This window comes from Colobus angolensis, unplaced genomic scaffold (assembly GCF_000951035.1).
Source record: "Colobus angolensis palliatus isolate OR3802 unplaced genomic scaffold, Cang.pa_1.0 Scaffold9, whole genome shotgun sequence".
NCBI lineage: Eukaryota > Metazoa > Chordata > Mammalia > Primates > Cercopithecidae > Colobus > Colobus angolensis.
The window spans coordinates 1,549,902-1,575,705 of NW_012122931.1; the positions used below are offsets into that span (position 1 = coordinate 1,549,902).

The window sequence follows — 25,804 nt, forward strand, 5'->3', positions numbered from 1 at the left end:
TTTTTTGAGACAGAGTCTTGCTCTGTCACTCAGGCTGGAGTGCAGTGGCATGATCACGGTTCACTGCAACCTCCGCTTCTCAGGTCCGCCTCTTGGGTTCAAGAAATTCTCCTGCCTCAGCCTCCTGAGTAGCTGGGATTACAGGCACCCACCACCATACCCGGCTTGTTTTTTTTTTCTTTTTGTATCTTTAGTAGAGATGGGGTTTCACCATGTTGGCCGGCCTGGTCTCGAATTCCTGACCTCCTGACCAGCCTGGTCAGGAACTCCTGATCCACCCTCCTCAGCCTCCCAAAGTGCTGGGATTACAGGTGTGAGCCTCCGTGCTTGGCCAACTTTTGTGTGTGTGTGTTTTTTTTTGGTGGAGATGGGATCTTGCTATGTTGCCCAGGCTGGTCTTGAACTCCTGGGCTCAAGCAATCCTCCCACTTGGACCTTGCAAAGTGCTGTGATGATAGATGTGAGCCACTGTGCCCGTCCCATGTCTACTTCTTGAAGATATAGTCCTAGAAGTGGAATGGAGGGTCATGGGAGATCACATTTCAAAAGCTTTTCTTACGAACTTGACTTAAGGCTGAGAGGGTTGAGAACAAGAAGAGGGCATTTCAGGCAGAGGGAACACCAGGAGCAAAGGCTTGAGGGTGGGAAACAGCATTGAGAGTTCTCTTGAGGCCGTTTAGGAATAGCAAGAAGCGCCCTGCTGCTTGTCCAGTGACCCTAGGAGGCAGGGAGGGGTGGGGCCTCACTGTTCTGGGTCCTGCCCTCCATCCAGGGCCGGGCCATCCTCCCCTCCCTGAGCAGCCTCAACAGGGGAGCAGGGAAGGCGCAGGCCAGGCTGACACTGAGGCTGGAGCTGCTGTCGCTCCTGGTATTGACAAGACCGGCCTCCAGCCAGTGCCCCTGCTCTGTGCCCCCAGGCCACACTGCACACCCACCTGGGTCTTCCTTCTAAAGCTCAGCCCATGTCACATCAGCTCCCTTGGGACTTCGGGCCCATGTCAATGGCTGCAATGCCTTTAGGAACTCCTGGGGGTCTTCAGTCTCCCCTGATGCACAGCGTGTGCCATGCTCTGCCCGCTTCCTGCACTCCTTCCTGCTTCCTTCTCACACTTCTGGCCAACCCAGATTCTTCTATGTTCTCAGCTCCTTCCCGTGGAACAGCCCGCACCCACACCACACTGAGTGGGAGCCCCATAGGGCAGGGATTGCAGAGAGGGGTTTGAAGTTAGAGGACCGGGGTCAGCCCTGAAGGCTAGGTCATGGTGAGCAGCTGGGGCTGGGGCTCAGTTCTCCAGGTGATGGGGTGGGGGATGTCTGATCTCCAGGGAACCTTCAGGACAGGTCCTGATCTTCTGGATCATACAGAGCCCTGCTTCCTTCCACTTCTCTATAGCCCCAGTACCCGCTCCCTGCCTCCTTGCCTTGGTCTGTCCACCCCGGCTTCCAGGCCAGCTCACTCCAGCCATGGGCAGACAGAGACAGGCTGGAGCCAACACACATGTGTGAGTGCACACACGCACAACTGTCCAGGCTCACCCTGGGAGATGCATTTCCATCCTTATCAGTGATTTCCATGGAGGGCTTCCTGGGCACCTCTCAGTCTGTCCCTCAGGAGGCCCTGGCCCTGGGTCTGGTTACCCTGTGGGATGTGGCCTGCCTGGAAGAGGGGCTTCTCCTGCATCCAGAGGGAACGCAGAGTGCAGGGCCTGCAGTGTAGCTTGAAGCTGTCACCACAAACAGGACATTTTATCTGAAAATTAATTCAGATGTTGCTTTCCACTCCCTAACGTGGCTGGTTAGTTTTGATATTAAAATAATTGGTTTTGTTAATTACCATCGAGTAAACTGATATTCTAGGTCATGTCACCAGCAGCATCCTGAGGTCTCACGCGTCCCCATCCAATCCTTGGAAGCAGGACGTCAGTGCCACAGTCTAAGGAGCCCTTCCAGCCAGCCACCCCACCAACACCATTTGCACCATATTCTATGTACATGGAGTACCCTGGAGTCAAGCAACCCAGAGGCCCTGCTGGGAAGGCCACTGGATTGAGGCTGGAAAACCTGAGTTCTGTCATACTTTGCTGTTAGTGGCAACGTGACCTTGGGCTGGCACCTCTCCTCTCTGGGCCTCTGTTTCTTTGTGTGGCACATGGAAGCCATGGATCGTCTCCACAGGGCTGGACAGTGCCTTCCAGGTCACATTGCAATTCCAGTGGCAGGAACTGCAGGCCAGGTGGTCGGCTGCAGGGAGCCGACGGGCAGTGGAGAATTGGTGGGGGAGCTTGAACTCCCCTGAAATCACAGACTGCAGATGGGTGGTGCCCACAGCACCTCCTGGGCCACCTCTCCGCCCCGGTATCACGGGCATAGCCTCTGCTTCCAGAAGGAGACGGAAGATCCAGGGAACTCTGCTCCCACTGGGGCCTATCTGCAAGTCTTCTTCAGGGCTGCCTTCTCCTGGGGGCTCCCACCTCTGCACATGAGGCCATCCCGCAGCAGCTTCTTAGGGATGAGGAAGGGTCAGCAGCACCGCCCTCTGGCTAAGACCAACCCCCAAGCTCCAATCCACTGCCTCAGCAGGGCCAGGAAGCCCAAGCCAAGCCTTCCAGCCAGTGCAGAGTCTTCCCCTGGACGCAGGTGTCACAGGCTTCCTCATTACCTGCCCTCTTTCTCTGCGATATGCAAATGGAGTTCCAACCCCCACTGCTCTGAGGCTGCTGTGGCCTCCCTCTGGCGCCACCCCACACACTCACTCCCTGGAGGAGCCTGACAAGCTTAATCTCGATCTCACAAAACCTCAGTCGACGAAGAAGGAACATTGTTTGGCTTCCCCTCACAGCTCAGCTCCTCCGCCTTGCCCCGCCCTGCTGCCGAAGTGGCTGAAATCCTGATATTGGTTTGGTTTTGTTTAGCAAACAGGGAGTATGCAAAGCAGCTCCTAATCGGTGTGTGTGTGCATGTGTGTGTAAGAGATGAGTCAGGAGCCCATTCCAGGCCTGGCTCCAGAAGTGTGGCTTTGGGCAAGGCCCTTCCCCTTTGCTGGCCTTCACTGTCCTCCTGGACAGGAGGAGAGATGGAAACAGGTGGTTTCTAAGACTTTGCCGGCTCTGGTGCTCTGGCCACCAGGGTCCCTCTTCTCCTGATTTCAAGAGCTGGATTTCAAGACAGGACATCCACAGGGAGCTTGCTGAGGAGGGTAGATCACCCTCCCATGCAAATCCCAAGCCCTGAGCCCACCCCACTCACCTGACAGGTTTGCTTAGGGGAATTCTGGCTAAAGGAAACAGGAGGAGCCTCTGGCAGGAAATGGACGTCAGGGTTCTGCCCAGCCAAATGCAGAGCCTGGGGGTGGGTGAGAGTCCCATTCCTCTTGAGGGCCCTAAGCCCCTTGCACACCACAGGAGAGACCTGGAAGAAACACTTTTGGGTCTCAGTGGGAGGGAGGGTATATAGGTTCCAAAAAGATAGCCTCAACTCACAGTCAGTTTCTCATCCCAGCTGTGCCTTTGCCTGCTGCGTGACTTTGGGCAACTAGGCCAACCTCTCCCTCTCCCTCTCTGGTTCCCAAATTAACCTTAGGAAAACACTGAATACCCAAATCCTCCCCTCAGGGATGGACACAAGTGTTTTACACGTTATAGGCTCTAAGAAGCGGTTGCAATAGACTGAACGTTAACCCAGAGTTCCTCCCAGTTATTTGAGCAATGTATTCTCTACTCCGTGTAAAGCAAATGAACCCCCGGAGGCTTGTGGCGCATGCCTGGGGAGCACCAGAACGGGTCTGAGCCATGTCCAGCGAGCTCTGTGGGCCTCTCTGCAACCACAAACATGAGTCTGAGGACTTGTCTTTCATTCCCCCGATGATCCATGTGAACATTCACTCCCCTGATGATCCATGTGGACAGCTTCTAGTTTGATCCAGGTTTGAGCTGTCCACAATGGATGGGAATTGGGCATTTGCGTGGGACATTTGCCATTTCATGACAGGTGGAGCCTCATAAGTTGGCAATCAATCAAATACACGTTAAACAAGTCGGTTCATGAACCCAAGGCTAAATCACACTATGCACAGAAACTATCTGACGATAGCAGCGTTTCTTTGGAAACCATCCTTCTTTCTCTAGGAAAGAGGGTCTGTCTGTGGGTCCTAGCTCTGGTCTACTCTCAGCATCCCTGTCTCCCTGGGGGTATTCTAGCTTTCTGTGCTCTACTAGAGGAAGGCACCTGAGCACACCTGGAAAGGGTAAGCCCTCACATCTATTTTTTGTTTGTTTGTTTGTTTCTGAGAGGGAGTCTTGCTCTGTTGCCCAGGCTGGAGTGCAGTGGCATGATCTTGGCTCATTGCAACTTCCACCTCCCAGGTTCAAACAATTCTCCTGCTTCAGCTTCCCAAGTAGCTGGGATTACAGGCACGTGCCACCATGCCCAGCTAATTTTTGTATTTTGAGTAGAGACGGGGTTTCACCATGTTGGCCAGGCGGGTCTCGAACTCTTGACCTCAAGTGATCTGCCTGCCTTGGTCTCCCAAGGTGCTGGGATTACAGGTGTGAGCGCCTGGCCCATATCTATGTTTTTTATTAATGGTTGACCTCTCTGGGCCTCAGTTGCCCCATCTGTAAAATGGGAGAATGGCATTCCATCGTAGAGGATTGTGTGGGTTAGAGACAATGTGTGGAAACCCTTGGCTTAGCTCAGTACCTGCAAGCTCAATCAGAGGTGTCCATGGCTGTGGGCCAGGCACAGGATTGGTGCAGGATGCAGGGGGTGGGGTGGGTGCGGCTGGAGCTCAGACAGAAGACCTCCTGAAGTTATCCACACATAATTGCATTCCACATTCAATGGCTCCTAAGCTGTAAACAAGGAGATTGAGTTTCTCAGTATCAGAGGAGAGAGAAGACCTCCTGGCTGGATGACTGAGGGAAGCCTCATGGAGGAGACGGCTAAGTGGGCCTTGTAGGACGGACAGGACTTCAAAAAGGGATGTTCACAACTCGGCAGCACTTACTACATGGTGGGCTGGCCCTTCATGCCACTTTGTAAGAATGGTCTCAGCGAATCGGTGGAAGGGACTGCTGTGTTTACCATTTTACAGAGGAGGAAGCTGAGCCCCAGAGAGGTTCAGGAACTCACCTGAAGTCACACAGCTAGACAGGTGCAGCACCAGGCTTAACTTCATCACCTCTGCAAAGTCCCTTTTGCCCTATAACGTTACACTCACGGGTTCCGGGGTTAGGACCTTTTGCCCTATAACGTCCCGCTCACAAGTTCCAGGCTTAGGATGTAGATATCATCTTTGTGGTCATTATTTAGCCGACCACAGTGATTACGTTCAGGATCTTGAGATGGGACGATTTATACCTGAGCTCAGTGTAATCAGAAGCGTCCTTATAAGAGAGACGTAAGAAGGTCGAAGGCAGAAGACAGAGATGGAGGCAGAAGCAGAGGTCCGAGTGATGCGCTTTGAAGGCAGAAGAAGGGACCAAGATCAGAGGAATACAGACGGCCTTGGGAAGGTGAAAGGGACAGGAAAACAGACTCTCCTGGGAGCCTCCTGTAGGAACGCAGTCCTGCTAACACCTTGATTTAGCCCCATGAGACTCATTTTGAGTTTCTGGCTCTAGAATTGTAAGCGAATAAGTGTGTGTTGTTTTAAGCCACTAAGTTTGTGGTCATTTGTCATAGCAGCCACAGGAAACGGATACCGCCCCAGCTGCACTAGCCTTGCCCACCCCTGTGGTCTTGTCGCATGGGCCCCTTCTGCTTGCTACCGGCTTTTCAGTGGGTCTGTGCACATGGGGGCTGAATACTGGTCTCCACAACTTGCCTATGAGTGCCTCCATAGCTTTCTCTGCTCCTCAAGCCTCCCCCCATCATCCCCCAAAGCCCCGTGCAGTACCCTGGACCTCATAGGCAATTAATGCTGGTCACATGACGGCAAATCTGTATCTTTAATTTTATTGACAGCAATTGACAGAACAGGCTTTTGATAGCAATAACTGCCAGTTTCTCCAGCCTCATGGCCTGGTTGTAGAGCTGGAATCCTCAGTGGCCAGCTGAGTGCTGGTCAGAAGTCGGGGTCAGCCAGCACATCTGGCGGAAGCAGAGCGGGTGCCAGGCCTCTGACTGGGGTGGGAGGCAGCTCCGACTCTGGCCGTTGCAGCCAGAAAGAGGCCCGCTAAAATCCAAGGTGACCAGGTACCAGCTCAGTGGGCAGCAGGCAGGCAGAGGGTCTGTCTGTGAGTCCTAGCTCTGGTCGTCTACTCTCCGCATCCCTGTCTCCCTGCGGGTATTCTAGCTTTCTGTGCTCTGCTAGAGGAAGGCGCCTGAGCACACCTGGAAACAACTTCTGCTCAGAAAGACCCAGCCAGGCTCCCATACTTGGCAGCAGGAGAAATGTTGATACACAGAAGGAGAGTGACTTGCCCAAGGTCGCACAACAATTTTGTGAGTCTCAAAACAAGCTGGAAGACTCCTGTCCAGTCCCACCTCCAGGAGACTGGAGATTTGGGCATGAGAGGCTGGCCTCCAGGTGACAGGACCGCAGGGCAGGCTGGCCAGGAACTGGGAGCCGGCGCAGCCTCACTTGAGATTGTGCTGGCTCTCACGGTGCCGCCGCAGGTCCACCTTGCGCTGGAAGCCTTTGGTGCACAGCTCACAGCTGAAGGGCTTGAAGCCTGTGTGCTTGCGGCTGTGGGTGATGAGGTTGGAGCTCTGGCTGAAGGCCTTTCCGCACACCTGGCACTTGTGCGGCTTCTCACCTGCAGGGAGGGGAGCGCAGCACAGCAAGGGCGGGGTCAGGGCCTCTTCACCAGGCCTGCCGCTCCACTGCCCCGCCCCCGGGTTCATTTTCCAATAACTCCCTATGTTTTGTCTCGTGGCCAACTCACATTCACTTTAGAAAATAATTAGAAGGGAGAGAGAAGCAAAGGCACAACTTGGACCCTCCTCCCACCCCTACTGGATTATAGCGTGGTTAGGGGCGGCAGCCGAGTCATCTTGTTTATCAACACATTTCCAAGTCTGGTACACCTGGCACAAAAGAGGCACTCAGCTAATAGCAAGGAGGAATGAATGAGCAAATGAATGAATGAATGAGTGAACAAATGAATAAGCAAATGAATGAGTGAGTGAACAAAGGAAAGAGCAAATAAGTGAGAGAATGAGTGAACAAATGAATGAGCAAATGAATGAATGAGTGAACAAATGAATGAGCAAATGAATGAGTGAGTGAACAAATGAATGAGCAAATGAGTGAGATAATGAGTGAACAAATGAATGAGCAAACGAATGAATGAGTGAACAAATGAATGAGTGAGTGAACAAATGAATGAGCAAATGAGTGAGAGAATGAGTGAACGAATGAGCAAATGAGTGAATGAGTGAACAAATGAATGAGTGAACAAATAAATGAGCAAATGAATGAATGAGTGAACAAATGAATGAGCAAAACGAGTGAGCCAATGTGTGAATAAATGAGCAAATGAATGAACAAATGAATGAGCAAGTGAGTGAATGAGCGAACAAATGAATGGGCAATTCGACTGCCAGTCTCACTTCTGCCATGAGATCACCAGTGTTGAGATTTTGCTGTTTCCTTCCTGCAATTTTTCCATGCATTAAATGCACTTAAGCAGCACAGGTGCCCAGCCCTCCATCATCAGTGGCCTTCGACTTTGTAACTAGACTCCACCCCCAGCCTCACGCTGGGGGCCTCTGATGCATCTCTCAGGGAAAGGTGGGGGTGCTCTGCCCAGGGGGCGCAGGCAGGTGAGACTCACTCACCTGTGTGGATGTAGGTGTGTTTCTTCATGTCCGACTTCTGGTGGAAACGCTTGCCGCAGAACTGGCAGGGGTAGGGCCGCGTGTCTGAGTGGATGAGCAGGTGGGTAGACAGCGTGGACGAGCGCTTGAAGGCCTTGCCGCACATGCGGCACTCGAAGCTGCGCTCCTGCCGGAGGAAACGAGGCCCCGGGGGATCAGGCGCAGGCGCAGGACTGGACCCGGCCGGGATCCCCTGCGGAACAGGACACTCCATTGGGGTGGCCTGGAGGGTAGGGCCTGGAGGAGCAGGACCTGGGAACCCCTTATCTCTGCCTCTGAGGTGAAACTGGGGCTTGGAGCCTCGTTGGCCTCCTGTGGGATTTTTCCTTGTAATCTTCATGGTATACCGCTTAAAATAAAACTCAATAAATGTTTGTTGATTGACTGATGGACTGACTGATCTCAGAGGTTTTTTAGAGGTTCACATTTCATGACCATTAATCCAGAGTGAGTTCCTTGAGGCAGGGATGGTTGAGGTCTGCACAGTGGTTTAGCTAAGGGTAGGAAGTCTGTTAACGGCAGGTGTTGGAGACCCAGACTCAGGGAGGTAGGTACTAGGGGACCCCTCCCAATCTGTGTCACCCCCAGCAGCAGGGGGAGAGACCCAGCCGCAGCCCTCAGGCTCCCTGGGGAAGCACAGAAAACGAGTGGGGCTGGGAGTCCCGCGCTGGGCCAGGTGCCCACCTGGGAGTGGACGTGCGTGTGCTGCTCCAGGCTCACGGCGTGGCCGAAGGTTTTGCCGCAGACGTCACAGGCGAAGGGCCGGGTCCCACTGTGGGAGCGTCGCACATGCACTTCGAGCCCGTGAGGGGTGGAGAAGACCTGGAAGCAGGGGCAGTGTGTGAGGCCACTGGGGCCTGCAGAGAGGGGAACAGGCCTGGGGTCCCATGGTCTCTTCCATGCCCAGCTCCGACCAAGGCAGGGTGCACAGAGGAAGGGACACTGGATTGCCAGTTCTGCTACTTGTTTGCTGTGTGTCCCAGGGAGGTCCCTTTTCCTCTTTGTGGCTCAGTCTCCCATCTACAAAGTTGGGTGTGAGAGAGCGGATCTGGAGCCCCCACCTTGCCTCCTCTAGAGGCTGAACAGCCCAGTGGTTAAGAGCTGGAGTTGATGGAGGTGGGGTGGGGGTTAACAAAAAGAGAAAAAAAAAAAAGAGAAAAAAAAAGAAAAAAGAAAAAAAAGAGCTGGAGTTGGCCAGAGCCGAGTTTGAATGCTGGTTCTGATAGCTACTTGCTGTCTGATCCTGGAAGGGACTTAACCTCTCTGAACCTTAACCCTTCATCTGCCTCCTGCCACTCATGCCTGTCAACTGCTTAGCACAGGTCAGAGCTCAATGAATGGTGATGAGGGCGAACGCTTTGATCATTAATCCCACCAGAGTCCCAAGGTTCACAGCACAGGGAACACCCAGAGCTGCCAGGCACTGAGAGGGAGCACAGAGAGCAGGGCCCAGGTGCCCACCCACACCCCCTACTGCCCACCTTGTTGCACTTCACACAGTGGTACGCGTCCATGCCCGGGGAGTAGCGGAGGCTGAAGTCCAAGGCGGGCTCCGTGCTGGGCACCAGAGGACTGCCGTACAGGCTGACGGAGTGCTCCAGGAAGGCTGACTGCATGGTGGAGGGGGCCTGCCGGTAGCTGTGGCCATACGTTGAGGCCAGGATGTCCCAGGAGAAGCTGGGCTTGTAGAATGGGGGTGAGTCGGACAGTGGAGAGTCCCCATCCTGGGGTCGGGACAGCACAATGGGGCCCTCTGTGGAGATAGGGACACACGCCTGGTTACTCATTTAAACACAGGGGGCTGGGCACGGTGGCTCACGCCTGCAATTCCAGCACTTTGGGAGGCCAAGGCAGGAGGATCACTTGAGGTCAGGAGTTTGAGACCGGCCGGACCAACATGGTGAAACCCTGTCTCTACCAAAAGATACAAAAATTAGCCAAGTGTGGTGGCTCACACCTATAATCCCAGCTACCAGGGAGGATGAGGCAGGAGAATCACGTGAACCGGGGAGGTGGAGGTTGCAGTGAGCTGAGATCGTGCCACTGCACTCCAGCCTGGGCAACAGAGTGAGACCGTGTCTCAAAAAATAAAATGAAATAAAACAAACACAGGGCACCCACTTCCCACCACCCTCCACCACCCACCACCACCTTCATCACCTCATGCGGAGGGTTTCAGGGTGTCAACCCAAATACTTACTGCTGAGGATGTCTGTGTCCCTGTGGCTCCTCAGCTTTTCCAGTCCGGAAACACCCCCACCCTCACTCCAGAGTGCCCACCTCACCCCTTGCATGGACCGGCCCAGCTGCTGCTTCTGACCTCTTTCCCCACCTAGCCCGCATCTGGGAATTAGCTGCCTGTCTGGGAGGCCCGAGTGGAAGCCACAGAGCCTGGGCTGCATCCAGTGACTTGTGGGTCCTACCTGACTCCAGGGCCCCAAGGGGCTGTGCTGCAAGAGTCCCTTCATCCTTCCTCCCCTTGGCACTCCCTGGGGAATGACAGGGGGTCGCAGCTGGGTACCTGGTGCCGGGGCCATCCTGGCCAAGTTCTGGTCCTGCTCCAGCTCTGGCTCTCGTTTGAAGTTGGTCCAGTCCAGGCACTGGTTTGGGAATAGGGTGCTAAGGACAGGGCCGTTGCTCGGGGCCTGGTCTCTGGGCACTGTAGGGAGATAGGACCATCAGCATCAATAGCCGCAGCTTCTGGGAAGCCCAGAGGGAGCAAGGAGGGCATACCCTTCCTAGGAGGAGGAGACCCAGATAGACATCCACTTGCGGCTGCTTCTGGAGGCTCATACTCCCAGGCTCTGCCCAGGGCAGGGGGTCGAGAAGAGGCCAGGAGGAGACCCTGGGGAAGACTTTGGACCAGTCCGCTTTTCTGAGCAACCCAACTCCAGTCCTAGATTGAGCCTCCAGTGAGGCCCCACATGTCAGTAACTGAGTACTGGCTCCAACCCGACGCTCTTATCTCCCCAACAGGGCAGAAGGGACGAGGGCATCATTCATTCATCTACTCCTTTCATCTGCAACCCACATTTACTGCACTCCTGCTTCCAGACTTGGAAGAAGAGGCTGCTGCAGGAGGGACGCTGCTGCACCCCCATCACGCAGAGCAGAAAGCCCCCGGTGGGTGCAGCAGGGCGCCAGCCTTGGGTCTGACTCACCCGGGGTAAGGGCAGGAGACCAGAGCGGTTCATCCTCCTGCACACGGGGCTGGTGGTAGGTGTGAGTCTTCTTGCTCTTCACCAGGAAGGAGCGTGGCATTTTCAGTGTGCGCCCCACACCTGCAAGAGGGAGGGATGGGAGCGGTTGGGAAGGACAAGAGAGCAATACCCCCCAGGTCTCAGAACCTCCTCCTGAGCTCAAACACCAGCTCTACTGGCTTGGAGAGTGGGCCCCAAAGTTCATGTCCATCCAGAACCTGTGAATGTGACCTTATGAGTAAGAGTGTGTCTTTGCAGATGTAATCAACTTATGACGAGGTCATTCTGGGTTCGGATGGACCCTCAATCCAAGATGACTAGTGTCCTTATAAGAAGACGGAAATTTGGACCTAGAGACACAGACACCCAGGGAGCATGTCGTGTGACAACAGAGCAGAGAGTGATGCTTCTATCAGCCAGAGAATGCCAGGCAGTGCTGACAGCTGCCAGAACTCGGAGAAGGGCACGAAACACTCTTCCCTGGAGTCCCCAGAAAGAACCCACTTTGTGGACACCTCGATTTTGGATTTCTAGACCCCAGCACCACGAAAGAATAAATTTCTGTTCTTTTTAAGTCACCTGTTTGTGCTATTTTGTTACGGCAGCTACAAATCCTAACTTCCCTCACTGCTCCTTCACCAGGAAACAAATGCATCGCCCCCTAGAAAATGCTCAGACAAGCCTGCTCCCATGGGCACGATCTGGGCTGCAATGGAGCAGAAAAGGAAAGGCAGGGGCTAAGGTCTCCCTCTGTGACACACGGTGGACCCCAATTCTAGAAAGTTACATTTGGGTGCCAGTGAGATTCACCTTCGGAGGCCATAGAAACAGATGGTCTGAGCTTAGGTTTTGGAATCAGCGGTTCACGGGTTAGAATCTCAGCTCACTTGCTGTGCAATCTGGGACAGACACTTAACCTCTCTGGGCCTATTCCCTTTGCTGTAAGGGGGGATGTCCAGGCTTGCAGTGCTGACAAGGGCATCACAGGTGCTCAGTGTCTATCACAGGGGGCTCTGGCAGAGAAGCTGAAGCAAACGAGGGGACATTGCCAATCCACGTGCTCCTGCAAGCTACAAGCCACTGCTGCCAGAGCAGGGCTGAGCCTTGTCCACAGCCCTGGCCCAGAATCTGTTCCCTAGAGAGACAGGGGCCTTCTCTCTCTGAGGAATGCGATGGGGGGACTCAAGACCTGAGAGGAGCCCCCACTCCACTGCACCTGGAGGCCTGAAGTTTCACGGACACAGGAGAAGAGGCGAATATCCTCCAGCTTCCGTGGGCAGCCCAGCATCACAACTGACCCCACCGGTCAGGGAGTGGGGGAACAAATCAAGGAGGCCTGAAGTTTCACGGGCACAAGAGAAGAGGCGAATATCCTCCAGCTTCCGTGGGCAGCCCAGCATCACTACTGACCCCACCGGTCAGGGAGTGGGGGAAGAAACCAAGGACCACATCAGTCAGGGGACCATCCCAGGTAGGGTCGGGGAGTGACAGGGCTGGACCAATCTGACCACCCCAGGACTCCTGGCTTCCCCTACAGAGCCCTCTGGAACTGAGAGCCCCGCCTGGCCCCCAGAATGGTTCACATCCCTGCACTCAGCCTGTGAGGTTCCCCTGGGGGCTCCTGGAGAGCATCATCATGTGGTCCTCTATCTTTTCTGCCCCCATGCTGCACCCAGACCAACACCAGGCTCACGCCTGAGGCCTCGGAAGAGTCCCAACCCTCATCCCCTTGGGCCAGCCGCCATGCAAGGCTGCAGGGGTGATAGGGTCCAGAGAAGGCGGGAAAGGGATCACAGCTGCTTCAGAACAGCAGTGAGGGCCAGGGCGATAAGGCCTTGGCCCAGGAGCAGGGTGGGAGGTGGGAGATTAGAGAATGCAGCTTGGAAAAGGGCCAGGGACTCACCCCTTCCCCAAAGGGATGACCCAGAGCTAGGCAGAAGAGGGATCTGACTGTGCCCAGGCCTGCTTCCCCCTGGCCCAGAGCCTGGGGACATCAAGAGTTTGGACCGGGGGCTCTGCACAGAGGGCCAAGCTCAGGCCCAGCCCTTGCCTGCTGTAAGACTCATCACCAAGCCTCAGTGGCCATATCTGCTAAATGGGGATCCCAATCCAACTCCATGGGATTGTGGGGAGTGAGAAAGGACCTTTATCCATCAGGAGCGAGCATGGGAGGCGCTCAGCATGTGCCCATCCCCGCATCCCAGCACCCAGCCTACTGCAGGTGCATTCAAAGGACGGGGTGAGCCCTGTGCCAAGGGCTGCAGCAGCTCCCCAAAGCCAGGGCCGCGCTCAAGGCCCTGTACTCTCTGAGCTCTAAAATTAGGAGAAAGGACCTTGAAGGCCTCTGGGGTCCCTTCCTGCGGTCAGATGCTCGGCTCTCTGAACACAGGCTCGGGCCGGGGGCAGCCCACGGCCTTATCTCCCAGGGACACGCCTTCCTCCTCCTGCCTCCTCCCCCTCCTTCACCAGGGCTCCCCACACCCCCCTTCCTTCCCGCTTCTAACTCTTCTATGCTTCAAGAAAGACCCTGGGGACGCCAGACCCTAGGGGGAGAGGTGGGGACCCAGTGAGCAGGAGGAGGGCTGGGGGTGCGGGGTTCCCCTCACACTTTGTTTTGAGGGGGCCTGTGAGGGGCATGGTTTGCCTATCAAAATATCAAAAGATGATCTTTTTTCCCGCATAATATTTATGAGGAAATCAGCTAGAACCAAAGGTACTCGCCGAGGCTTCTGTGATAGGAGGCACCGGTCAACCCTTCTGGCAGGAGGCTGTTAAAGGTGTTTATTACACCTTTAATCCTGATGCTCAATCCAGATGCTGAGTCCTGCTGCTGTCCCATTTCATAAAGGAGGAGCTGAGGCCTGGAGGGCTCAGGACCCTGGGGCAGAGTGAGCAGGGCGGGACTGGGGTCTGTCTGGCCCCAGGCCTCCATGCTCTTGACTTTCAGCCCAGGAGGTGGGCAGTTACTTGGTGCAGACTGGGTGCCAAGTGCTGGGCAGTGCCCGGCATGGCTTTCTCTCTGCAGAGGGAGTGGAGCTGATGTGCTAGGGATGAAAACAGCAGTTTGGGCCAGGCGCGGTGGCTCAAGCCTGTAATCCCAGCACTTTGGGAGGCTGAGACGGGCAGATCACGAGGTCAGCAGATCGAGACCATCCTGGCTAACATGGTGAAACCCCCTCTCTACCAAAAAATACAAAAAACTAGCCGGGCGAGGTGGCGGGCGCCTGTAATCCCAGCGACTCGGGAGGCTGAGGCAGGAGAATGGCGTGAACCCGGGAGGCGGAGCTTGCAGTGAGCTGAGATCCGGCCACTGCACTCCAGCCTGGGCAACAGAGCGAGACTCCGTCTCAAAAAAAAAAAAAAAAGAAAAAAAAAGAAAACAGCAGTTTGAAACTCCCTCACGTGCCTGTGTCAAGCACTGTCTTCCCAGGTTGCGGGTAGGAAAACTGAGGTCTAGAGAGGAAAGTGACACCGACCCAGGGCTCCTGGCCTGTTAGGATTTTACTCTCGAGCCACTGTGCCACCCGGCACTGTCAGAGGTCCTCACAGCACCTGGTGAACACCACGTGCAGTACAGAGGGAAATGCGGGGTGTTGGGGCAAGAGGGGAGAAAAATCAGGCCAGGCGCGGTGGCTCATGCCTGTAATCCCAGCGCTTTGGGAGGCTGAGGTGGGCAGATCACGAGATCAGGAGTTCAAGACCAGCCTGGCCAACACAGGGAAACCTTGTCCCTACTAAAAATACAAAAATTAGCTGGGCATGGTGGCGCGTGCTATAGTCCCAGCTACTCAGAAGGCTGAGGCAGGAGAATTGCTTGAACCCGGGAGGCGGAGGTTGCAGTGAGCTGAGATCGCATCACCACCGCACTCCAGCCTGGGCAACAGAGCCAGACACCGTCTCAAAAAACAAACAAACAAACAAAAAAAAAAACGAGAAAAATCAAACCCTCTGACCCCGAAGTCTTTTCCAGGCTCCTAAAAGACCCACGTGGCTCTGAAGAGTTTCAGAGGGGCCAGGCCAGGGATAGATTTCCCTTCAGGAAGCATTGATCTTCGTTTGGGCTCGGGGCCCAAGGAGACCTCAGGTCAACTGACTCCAGCGCCGGGCCCCACAACAAGGACACTTTCTAGTGCTCACAAGCCCTGGCCAAGCACTTTTCACTTAGGCACAGTGCAGGGTGGGGCTGGCTTCTGGAGTTCTCCAGCTTCAGGAAGGTGATTCTCATGCCTACTCTAGTGATCTCCCCTGAGCCCCAAACCCCTCTCTTGCCTCCCCCCAGTGTGCTCTCCCCTGAGCTGGGCAAGTGACAGGGACACAGCCAACGCCACGGTCAAGCCCTCCGGTTTACAGAGGAGCCAAATGCACCTGGTGAACTTCCTTTTGGCCCCTGTTAGGAGAGGTTTTCTTTTTTTTAAAAGAAAAAACAGGAACCAATCACCTATACTGTAGTTAATTAACAACCACTTGGTTTTGATTCACACGAACTCCGTGCTGAGAAAGAGCTAAGAGCAGAGATTATGAAAGAAGCTTAGGATTTCTTCATAAAACAGAGGCCCTGATAGTATCGGACCTCCGGAAAGAGGCCCACTGTTAACATCACGTCATAACCCCTGATCCTGGTAGAGCCCCCCTGACCCTGAGTCAGAATCTCAGTCAGTGCTTCTTGAAGACAGGCGACCCTGCACCCTGGCAGGAGCCAGCGCCCTAACTTCCAGTAGGACTTGGATCAACAGGCCTGTGATGTCCCTGTAATGAGGCCCCTTGTGTTGCCCAAGGAATTGAGTCTGATTTGGGGTCCTGGAGTTTGTGACCACATCAGCCACCAACCTGGGGCTTGGTTTTCCTATCTCTCAAAAGGGACGGTTGGGCTAAGAGATTTCTAAACTTCCCTTTTGCTCTAAAATCCCACGTAGAATTCGTTGGCCTTCAGTGAGAGATTGAACCACCTTGACTAAAAGACTTGTCACTCGGGTTCCGTTTTTGGGAAGGTTGGGTAAGACTCAGCTGGTTCTCAGGGTCAACTACAGAGGACCCTTTTGACTTCCTTTATGTTTAAAGACTCAAGGGAGGCTGGGTGTGTTGGCTCATGCCTGTAATCCCAGCACTTTGGGAGGCCAAGGCAGGCGGATCACCTGAAGTCAGGAGTTCAAGACCAGCCTGGCCAACATGGTAAAGACAGGCAACCCTGTCTTTACTAAAGATACAAAACTCAGCTGGGTGTGGTGGTGGACACCTGTAATTCCAGCTACTTGGGAGGCTGAGGCAGGAGAATCACTGGAACCCAGAAGGCGAAGATTGTGGTGAGCCAAGATGGCGCCACTGCACTCCAGCCTGGGTGACAGTATGAGACTCTGTCTCAAAAAAAAAAAAAAGACTCAAGGGGAAACAACAAGACTTGTCCAAGGAGAAGTCAGGGGAAAACGCACCCAGGTCAGGCCCAGGGGCCCCAGCAGAAAGTAATCATTATCATCATCATCATCATCATTATTATTATTTTGAGACAGGGTCTCACTCTGTCACCTGGGCTGCAGTGCAGTGGTTTGATCTTGGCCCATTGTAACCTCCACCTCCCAGGCCCAAGCAATCCTCCCATCTCAGCTTCTCAAGTAGCTGGGACTACAGGCGTGCACCACCACACCTGGCTAATTTTTGTACTTTTTGTAGAGACGGGGTTTTGCCATGTTGCCCAGGCTGATCTAAATCATTCTTTTAATTTGAAATTTAGAAGGAGTTCTCACATGTCTCCTCCAAAGCTCAGAGAATGCAATATCAAAAGGGAGTGAATCTACTTCTGGGTATAGACCCAAAATCGTTGGAAGGAGAGACTCAAATAGATATTTGCATACTCATGTTTATAGCAGCACTATTCACAATAGGCAAAAGGTGGAAGCAAGCCAGGTGTTCATGGCAGATGAATGCCCGAACAACATGTGGTCTATGGCTGCTCTGAGTGGCTCACGCCTGTAATCCCAGCACTTTAGGAGGCCAAGGTGGGCAGATCACCTGAGGTCAGGAGTTCGAGACCAGCCTGGCCAACATGGCGAAACCCCGCCTCTGCTAAAAATACAAAAATCAGCCAGGTGTGGTGGTGGGTGCCTGTAAGCCCAGCTACTCAGGAGGCTGAGGTAGGGGAATCGCTTGAACCAGGGAGGCAGAGGTTGCAGTGAGCCAAGATCACACCATTACACTCCAGCCTTGCAACAGACTCCATCTCAGACAAACAAACAAACAAACAAAATGTGGTCTAGCGATATGATTGAACATTATTCGGCCTTAAAAAGAAAGGAAATGCTGGACATGCTACAACATGGATGAACCTGAAGGATTTACGCTAAGTGAAGCAAGCCAGTCACAAAAGGACAAATACTGTGTGATTCCTTATATGAGCCCCTAAAATAAGCAATTTCGTAGAGACAGAAAAAGATGGAGGTTGCCAGTGGGAGGGGAAGGGAATGGAAGTTACTGTGTAATAGGTATGAAGTTTCAGCTTTACGAGATGAAACAGTTCTGTGGATGGATGGATGGTGGTGACGGTCACACAGCAATGTGAATGTACTTAATACCGTTGAATGGTACACTTGAAAATGGCTAAAATTGTAAATGTTGTTATGTGTGTTTTATCAAAATAAAAAGAAAAGTGAGTGAATGAAACTCTTTCTGCATATCTCTATAGTATAGACTAAAGCAGCTCCCATTGGCTTGAATTCCTGGCAAGGAACACATAAAAAGCCTCCCTCTAGACTAAGCGGGGTGGCGTTTGCTGTTGTTTCAACCAAGGGTCTGGATATTGGGGCACAGACAGTGAAGAATTCCATTTGATCAGGCTGTTTTCCCTGGGTATTCTGGAGCCATCTGGTCCCAGAGCCTTTGAAAATCCTTGTACTGTCCAATAAGATTTCCACCCACCCTACCCTGCCCTCCTTAAAGCTTTGCGGCAATGGTCTGCACTGGTTTTGAGTGATTCCATTAATCAAACCTAAACCAGGTATAGCTCTCCAATGTTCCCCAAGAACACTCTTCAGGAAGACCAAAATCTGACAGAAAGAGCAAGGAGAATTATGCATTTTCTTGTCCAAAGAATTCCTTCTGCAACACTTCTGAGGACAAGAAACTTGACACTTTGCTAGACTTGGAAGAAATATTTTACCTGTTGCCTACTAAGAAACATGCAGGTGCGTCCAGGCAGTCAGGTGCAGCTCGACTAGCTTCTAATATCTACCAGACTCACACCCACAGATTGTAACCAAATTTGCTCCCTAAGAACTCACGAAAGCTGTGGACTTTCTCCCCAGAAAAATGTGCACAGGCACATACCCACGTCAATTCTGCAGACCTCCTCTTTACAAGTCCTATTTTAGAGTCAACATGTCTCCCCAGATGCCTTAACATTTAAACTTGTTTTTTTTTTTCCTACAAAAATAGGTGGAAAGGGCTAACAACAGTCTACAGGGAAAGGAGAGCTGAAACAGTACCTCCCTGTGGTTGATCGTATTGTTCCTGGAGCCTGGGCAGTGTGTGGGAGAGGGTAGCCTTGTCATCTCTCCTTAGTAGGCTCTGGAGGGGGAGAGTGCCTGATTCTCAAAGTGTCCCGGGAATTGGCTGGGTGCAGTGGCTAATGCCTGTAATCCCAACACTTTGGGAGGCTGAGGTGGGTGGATCATTTGAGGTCAGGAGTTCGAGACCAGCCTGGCCAACATGGTGAAACCCGTCTCTACTAAAAATACAAAAATTAGCCAGGTGTCGTAACACGTGCCTGTAATCCCAGCTACTTGGGAGGCTGAGGCATGAGAATTGCTTGAATTTGTGAGGCAGAGGTTTCAGTGAGATCGTGCCACTGTGCTCCAGCCTGGGAGACAGAGTGAGACTCCGTCTCAAAAAAAAAAAAAAAACAAAACAAAACCAAAAAACAAAACAAAACAAAACAACAACAACAAAAACGTGTCCCAGGAACTTTAGCTAAGTCCCCAGAGTCTGGGACTGTCTCCGAGGGGAACACAACTCAGGCACTTGGAAGTGTGTCGCCCTGAGCACTGCCCAGGTCCCCAGGCCAGCTGGGTTGTGGGTATGACTTTGTGCCCGAAGGTGACGTCTGTCAGCCTAAAATCAAGTTTTGAAAAGTGTTTCTGCACAGCCGGCAAAGGTGCAATTCCTAGTAGAGTGTCTCAGACGAGGTTACGTCCTCACCCTGTTTCTCCCTTGGCTCCTTGCCTTCCAGAGCTTTTCCAGCCCACCTCACTCTTCCTAGGACTGCAGGAGGAGCCAGGGAACCTGCTGCGAAGCCACCTGCGGCGCGCAGGCACATTTCAAAAGAAAAGCGCAGAAACGCACCCTCCAGCACTCACCTGCCCGGAGCTGTCCCTCGCCTGGGTTCTGCCGGAGCTTCCCGAGGTGGGAACTGCGAAACCTGTCTCGGGACTGGCCTCCGCTCTGTCAACTATGTGACTCTTTGCACAGATAGATACTTCTCCTTTTTTCTCTGTCTCTCTGTGTGTTTTTCCTCTTCTGTTCCCCTCCCTGATTTTCAATCTGATTATTTGTGTCAAAATCTGGCGGTGAAGAAGCAGCCAATGAAGAGAGCGCGGGAGCTCAGCCGTATTTGCTTATCAAAACTTTCCAGGACGCAAGACTTCGAATTCTCATTTCTAACCCTCGACACTTGGAGCGGAGCGCTTTCTCTCTGCAGAGAAATTCAGAATTTTGCTGGAAATTTTGAATAACATCTGCACAAAAAGAAAGTGATGGCTAAATTATTAAATTTTAAAAATTAAAGTTAAAAAAATACTAACTTATAAAACTCGATTTTGCAGAGAGAAGTCATGGCTCTTTGGTTTTTTCTTCTTTCGTTTCTCTTGCCTTTTTTATTCCTTCCCTCCTTTTCCTTCCTTCTCTTCCTCCTTTCTTTCTTCCTCCCTCCCTTCTTCCTTCCCTTCCTTATTTTCCTTCTTCCTCCCTCCTTCCTTCCTTCCCTCCCTCCCTCTCCTCCTCTCCTCTCTCTCTCTTCCCTCTTTTCCTCCCTCCTTTTTTTTCCCGTTTTTCCCTGCCTCCCTCCTCTCTCCCTCCTCCCATCTCTCCCTCCCCAAGTTCAGTACCCTGAGGCTTGTGAGAGCCAGGCTTGTGCAAAGCCCCTACTTCCCGAGCCAGCCACATTCATAGAGGCCCCCCTTGTCCTTGCAGAGGTCACATTTCAGAAGAAACATCAAATTTGCATTTCCCCCAGATATGACCTTTGAGAGGGTAGAGGCACCGTGGAGGTGTGGCAGTGAGTTCGGAGGCCAGGAGATGCTTGGCCTGCTGAAGCTGCCATACAGATTGAAGGCCAGGTGCCAGAGCCCGCGTGTGCCGCCCTCTGGTGGCAGACAAAGTGATGAGGTCAATGGGGTCCTCTAGGGTGTCCCATAGATGGTGGGGGGGCGGGGAGTGGGGACGGAAAAGCTTGGCTGAGCCAGCTGGGGCATTTCTTCCCATTTGGCAGGGCGTCCCATCCCCTGGCTCCCCACCTTCTCCCTCCTCCTCTGGCCCCCGCCTCCTCCAGCTTGCAGGATGACTGATTTATTTCAGGAGGTTTTGCATAAGATGTGAACGCGACAAACAGAGCACTGTTAGACTGCTTTGCCTGCTCTTCCAGCCCGGGTGCTGGAGAGATTGTGTTTCCCTCAGAAAGAAAACAAGTCTGGTGAGAGGAAGCCCCGATTTAAACTGCAAGTCCAAGGTTCAAGATGAAGAAAAAGGGGTGTTTCAGGCGAGGTCTTTCTGCTGGGCCAGTCCTGGAGCGCTAGCCAGGAGGCCACAACCCTGTGGTCACCAGGCCCCAGTAATGCTGGGATGTCAGTCCCAGCCCTAGACCACAGACAGCAGACCACTGCTCCCAGCCCCATTGCCTCTCTTGGTGGAAAGAAACATCTTTTTAAAAAATTATTATTGGCCAGGCACAGTGGTTCATGCCTGTAATCCCAGCACTTTGAGAGGCCGAGGCAGGCAAGAATCACCTGAGGTCGGGAGTTTGAGACCAGCCTGACCAACATGGAGAAACCCCATCTCTACAAAAAATACAAAATTAGCTGGGTGTGGTGGCGCATGCCTGTAATCCCAGCTACTCAGGAGGCTGAGGCAGAGAATCACTCGAACCTGGAAGGCAGAGGTTGTGGTGAGTCCAGATCACAACATTGCACTTCAGCCTGGGCAACAAGAGCAAAACTCTGTCTCAAAAAAAAAAATATTATTATTATTATTTTCTTAGAGACAGGAGTTGGCTTTGTAGCTCAGACTGGAGTGCAGTGTTGAAATCGTAGTTCACTGCAGGCTCGACCTCCCTGGCTCAAGAGATCCCCCTGCTTCAGCCTCTTTCAGCCTCTTGACTAGCTGGGACTACATACAGGCGCACCACTATGCCTGGTTAATTTTTAAAATTTTTTGTAGTGATGGGGTCTTGCTATGCTGTCCAGGCTGGTCTAAATCATTATATTTATTTGAAATTTAGAAGTTCTCAAATATCTCCTCCAAAGTTCAGAGAATGCAAAGTCAAAAGTGAGTGAATCTACTTCTGGGTATAGACCCAAAATCATTGGAAGCAGACTCGAAGAAATATTTGCACACTTACATTTATAGCGGCAGTATTCACGATAGACTGATCTTGGACTCTCCTGGCCTCAAGCGATCCTTCTGCCTCAGCCTCCCAAAGTGCTGGGATTACAGGCACGAGCTGCTGCACCCAGCCAGGGGACACATCTTGAGTATTCTGTGGATGTTGTACATTGCCAACAATCAGCTAGAACTGTTTGTCATTATGCAGAAAACTTAAAACATTCTTTCCAAGTCAACAAGTCCGCAGTTTCCTCATGTTCTCACGTCCTTATACACACATATCCACATTTTGCTACTGTAAATCAGCAAGTCATTTTCCGTGAAACACGATTTTATGGAAGTGCTTCCTAAATTCGTCTGCAGCCTTTATTGTCGTCTTTAATGGTTTCAGGTGTTTCAGGGTTTATCTCAACAAATGCTTCCTCCATTTTTTTACGGTGTTTTCTAATAGGAAGTTGCTGTATCAGGCACTTGCAGTTCAACTGCTGTTCTAAGGCTGTAATCCCACTTTAGGGTCCCTACCTTCCCCCTTGAGTAACTGACTCAGGGACAGCCTTCCCAGACCCAGACCTGGGACCCCGCCTGCAGATGAAGCCACCCGGGCTCCCCTTGATGGGAGAGCAGTGGCCAGGCCACCAGTCTCCTGGCATAGCAATTGAAGCCAGGAGTCCCCAGTCAACCTCACCCAGGCCCACAGAGCCCTGGACCTCCCATGTTCTGTGTCCCCTCCAGGGCTGCCTGAAAAGCTACCAGCACTTCCCTTAGTGAGCAACCCGGGAGTCAACACCTTCATTTAGTCTCTCAGAAGAGCTAAATCACTTCTACATTCCCGTGCCCATTCATCAGTTTATTCATCCATTTAACAGTTACCATTGGGTACCTTTCATGTATCAGGTCTTTCCCTCCCTCCCTTATCTAATGCGTGTGGCGTGTGCATCACGTGCCTACAAAAAGGCACCACATGCTGGGGTTTCAAACAACAGCCGGACTTTACATGTTTCTTCCTGGTCTAGAGGGTAGCAAAGAGCAATCTGAAATTTACAATTTGGGGTGACAAGTGCTGTGATATAAACATGGCACACAAAAGATGTCTGGGGCATTTGTAAATGGACCCAGGTTTGGGGGGTTGGTGAAGGAAGTGATATCTAAGTTGATGCCTAGGCTAAGTTAGTTGGGAGAAGGAAGGTAGGGAAAAGTGTCTCAAAGAGGAACAGCATGTGCTAAGAACTGGAGGTCCCCTGAAGGGAGCTAACAGCAGGTGAGTTCACTAGGGAAGAAATGCAGAGACTGAAGGAAGGGGAGGGAAAGTTAGGACATTTGAAAGCTGAGCCTAGAGAGAGAAAAAGAACAAAGATCAGGAAGATTCTTCCCTGGTTTAAAAACCCTCAATAATTTCCCTGTACCTTTAGGACAGAAATCTCAGCTTCAGAAATCGGTACTCCATGTTTTTCACGACGTCAGCACCCTTTCAAGTAACAGCACTTTTCCAGATGCGAGTTGCAGAAAGTTTCAAAAAGATGGGGTCTTGCTCTGTAGCCCAGCTCAGTCTTGAACTCCTGGTCTCAAGCAATCCTCCCAAGCTCCTGAGTATCTTGGATTACATGCGCATGCCACCGTGCCCAGCTCAGAAACCCAATTTAAACTCATTTAATAACCACAATAAAACAATTAGTTCAGGTCATAGAAAATTTTCAGCTTCTGACATGGTTGGATCCAGATGCTCAAATGATATTGTCTGGAATCTCATTCAGGTCATTGGCACTCCTCGTGCCCTCTGCCTGGATGGCCTAACTCTCTGATTTCCCCAAGGCTGTCTCCTTCTTGTCAACCAGGTCTTAGCGGAAATGTTACTTCTGCAGAAAGACCTCCTTGATCTTCAACTAAAGTAAGACCTCCCCACGCCAGTCACTTTCTATTCCTTCACCCACCCCTTTCTTCTTAGCATTCACACTTATCTGAAAATATCTTGCTTATCTTCTTACCTTTTTTGTTTGTTTGTTTCGTTTTGAGATGGAGTCTGGCTCTGTCGCCTAGGCTGGAGGGCAGTGGCCCAATCTCAGCTCACTGCAACCTCCTCCTCCCAGGTTCAAGCGATTATCCTTACTCAGCCTCCTGAGTAGCTGGGATTAAAGGTGCCCACCACCACACCTGGCTAATTTTTTGTATTTTTAGTAGAGATGGGGTTTCTTTATTTTTATTTTTATTTTTTTGAGATGGAGTCTCGGTCTGTTGCCCAGGCTGGAGTGCAGTGGCGCAATCTCGGCTCACTGCAAGCTCCGCCTCCCAGGTTCAAGCGATTATCCTTACTCAGCCTCCTGAGTAGCTGGGATTAAAGGTGCCCACCACCACACCCGGCCTAATTTTTGTATTTTTAGTAGAGACGGGGTTTCACCATGTTAGCCAGGGTGGTCTCGATCTCCTGACCTCGTGATCCGCCCGCTTCGGCCTCCCAAAGTGTTAGGATTACAGGCGTGAGCCACCGCGCCCGGCCATTTTCCTATCTTTTAATTCATTTATTTATTGCTCTGACTTCCCACAAGGAATGTCCATGCTACAAGAGCAGGAACTGTTTTTCCAGGCACACAGCGCAGAGCTTAGACTCTCCGGGGCTTAGGACAGAGTGTGGGAGACACTAGTGATATCTTCACAGAGTGAATGAATGAATGAATGACTCTTCATCTCTCAGCTTTGCTTCCCGCTGTGTTGGCCTCATCCTTACACGCCGTGATCTCTAGATCACGCTCTCACCTGTGAGCCTAGGAACCCCAGTGGAGAGAGAGATTCCTCCTCAATTGCTTCAGCAAGATTGCTACGGTTGACTCTGATTGGCCTAGCCCTGTCACAAGCACATCCCAGCACCAATCATTGTGACCAGGGGGAGGGATATGGGCCTCTTATTGGCCAGGGCTGGCGAGTTTCCTGAGAAAACGACGAGGACTCAAGTGTAGAGGAAAAGATGGGTTTGAGCCGGAACAACAGCTGTCGTTGAACAGAATAAGGCCAGAGAGGCGTTTGGGGCCATGGCTTCTACCTTCTACCTTCTAACTGTCCTCTCATCATCACCTGGATATGCTGTGTCCTTTCTTGCCTCACCTGTTCCCCTTGTCTGGAATGGTTCTTTCTCTTCAGCCCCCTCCTTCACAGCCCAATCCAGCTCTCAACGCCTCCAGGAAACCCTCCCACACGCCCCACAATCCAGGGAGTCATCTGTTGTCTACAGGATTTGGCCGACCCATGACAACTCTTGGATTCCTGTCTCGCTCTGTTACTCATGGAACCCCACTTGCTTTTCGGTGAGACTGGTGGCTCCTTAAGGGCAGGAACGTCATGGGGTCCACTGTCCGTGGACAACGGGTGTGGACCGGGCCTTAGCACATGCTGGTCTGCAGGGACCGTATCAGGGCTAAATACATGGGAACCACCACTGCTAAGGCCGGGCCATGGGCCCTCTATACGGACAGCTCCGGCAGGTGCAGGTGGGCTGGGGAAGCTCTGTGCGGGGGTCGTGGGGGCTTGGGGGTGAATGTTCTGTGCTGGGTGACACCGAGGCTACGACACTCCCGGGCATCAGCTGTGTGAACTTGGGCAGCTTCTGGCCTTGGCCCAGAACAACCACAGAATGTGATGGTCATGAGCTGAACCCAACAGTCCTGGGAATGGGACGATGGACCCTGCAGTGTCTGCCCTCCAGGGACTCCCAGAGAGCCGGCTGGGCATTGGAGCCAGTCTGCTCTATGTACATCTTGGTGCCAGAGAAGTGCCTACTGGCTCTGTCCCGCTGCTAGTGCGCTGAAGGGTGGACAGCAGTGGGCAGCAGGCCAAGTAGGAAATGTCCACCTGGTCATCGGCGGCTACGGACCTCTTTCTAGGTCCAGGCTCCTTGCCAGGGGCTGCAGGCAGCCAAGGTGCGGGAGCCCCGCTTGCAAATCCTGCCTGTCATCGGGGCTGGCACTGCCCTCCACGACTCCCACACTACGACCCAGGCGCTCCGCTCCACACAGGAAGCAATTCACCGTCCCACCACATGGTGGCACTCCTGCCTATCTTTCCTCGAACAAAAACCAGCCTGAAATAAGTGAAAACAATTATCTGTGTACAAATACATGCTGTTTAAATTACAAGAGTAATATGTGATCAGAGTTGAAATAATAATAATAAGAGGCCGGGCGCGGTGGCTCAAGCCTGTAATCCCAGCACTTTGG

The 25,804-nt window shown here is 52.5% G+C and overlaps 1 protein-coding gene across 2 annotated transcripts; it reads right to left on the reverse strand.

The window, feature by feature from the left end:
* Positions 1 to 5,934: 5,934 nt before the first annotated feature.
* GFI1B (growth factor independent 1B transcription repressor) lies at positions 5,935 to 19,505 on the reverse strand. Of its 2 annotated transcripts, XM_011931157.1 has the most exons (7): positions 19,364 to 19,505; positions 10,983 to 11,102; positions 10,343 to 10,480; positions 9,303 to 9,574; positions 8,506 to 8,643; positions 7,783 to 7,948; positions 5,935 to 6,758 (listed from the first exon to the last, which is right to left on the reverse strand). In XM_011931157.1, the coding sequence occupies exons 2-7, from the start codon at positions 11,080 to 11,082 to the stop codon at positions 6,580 to 6,582; spliced, it is 993 nt and encodes a 330-aa protein (XP_011786547.1). In that variant the 5' UTR covers positions 11,083 to 11,102; positions 19,364 to 19,505; the 3' UTR covers positions 5,935 to 6,579. The 2 variants fall into 2 exon arrangements, with proteins under 2 accessions (XP_011786547.1, XP_011786548.1); XM_011931158.1 differs by lacking the exon at positions 8,506 to 8,643 and having other exon boundaries at positions 5,937 to 6,758; positions 19,364 to 19,500.
* Positions 19,506 to 25,804: the final 6,299 nt, after the last annotated feature.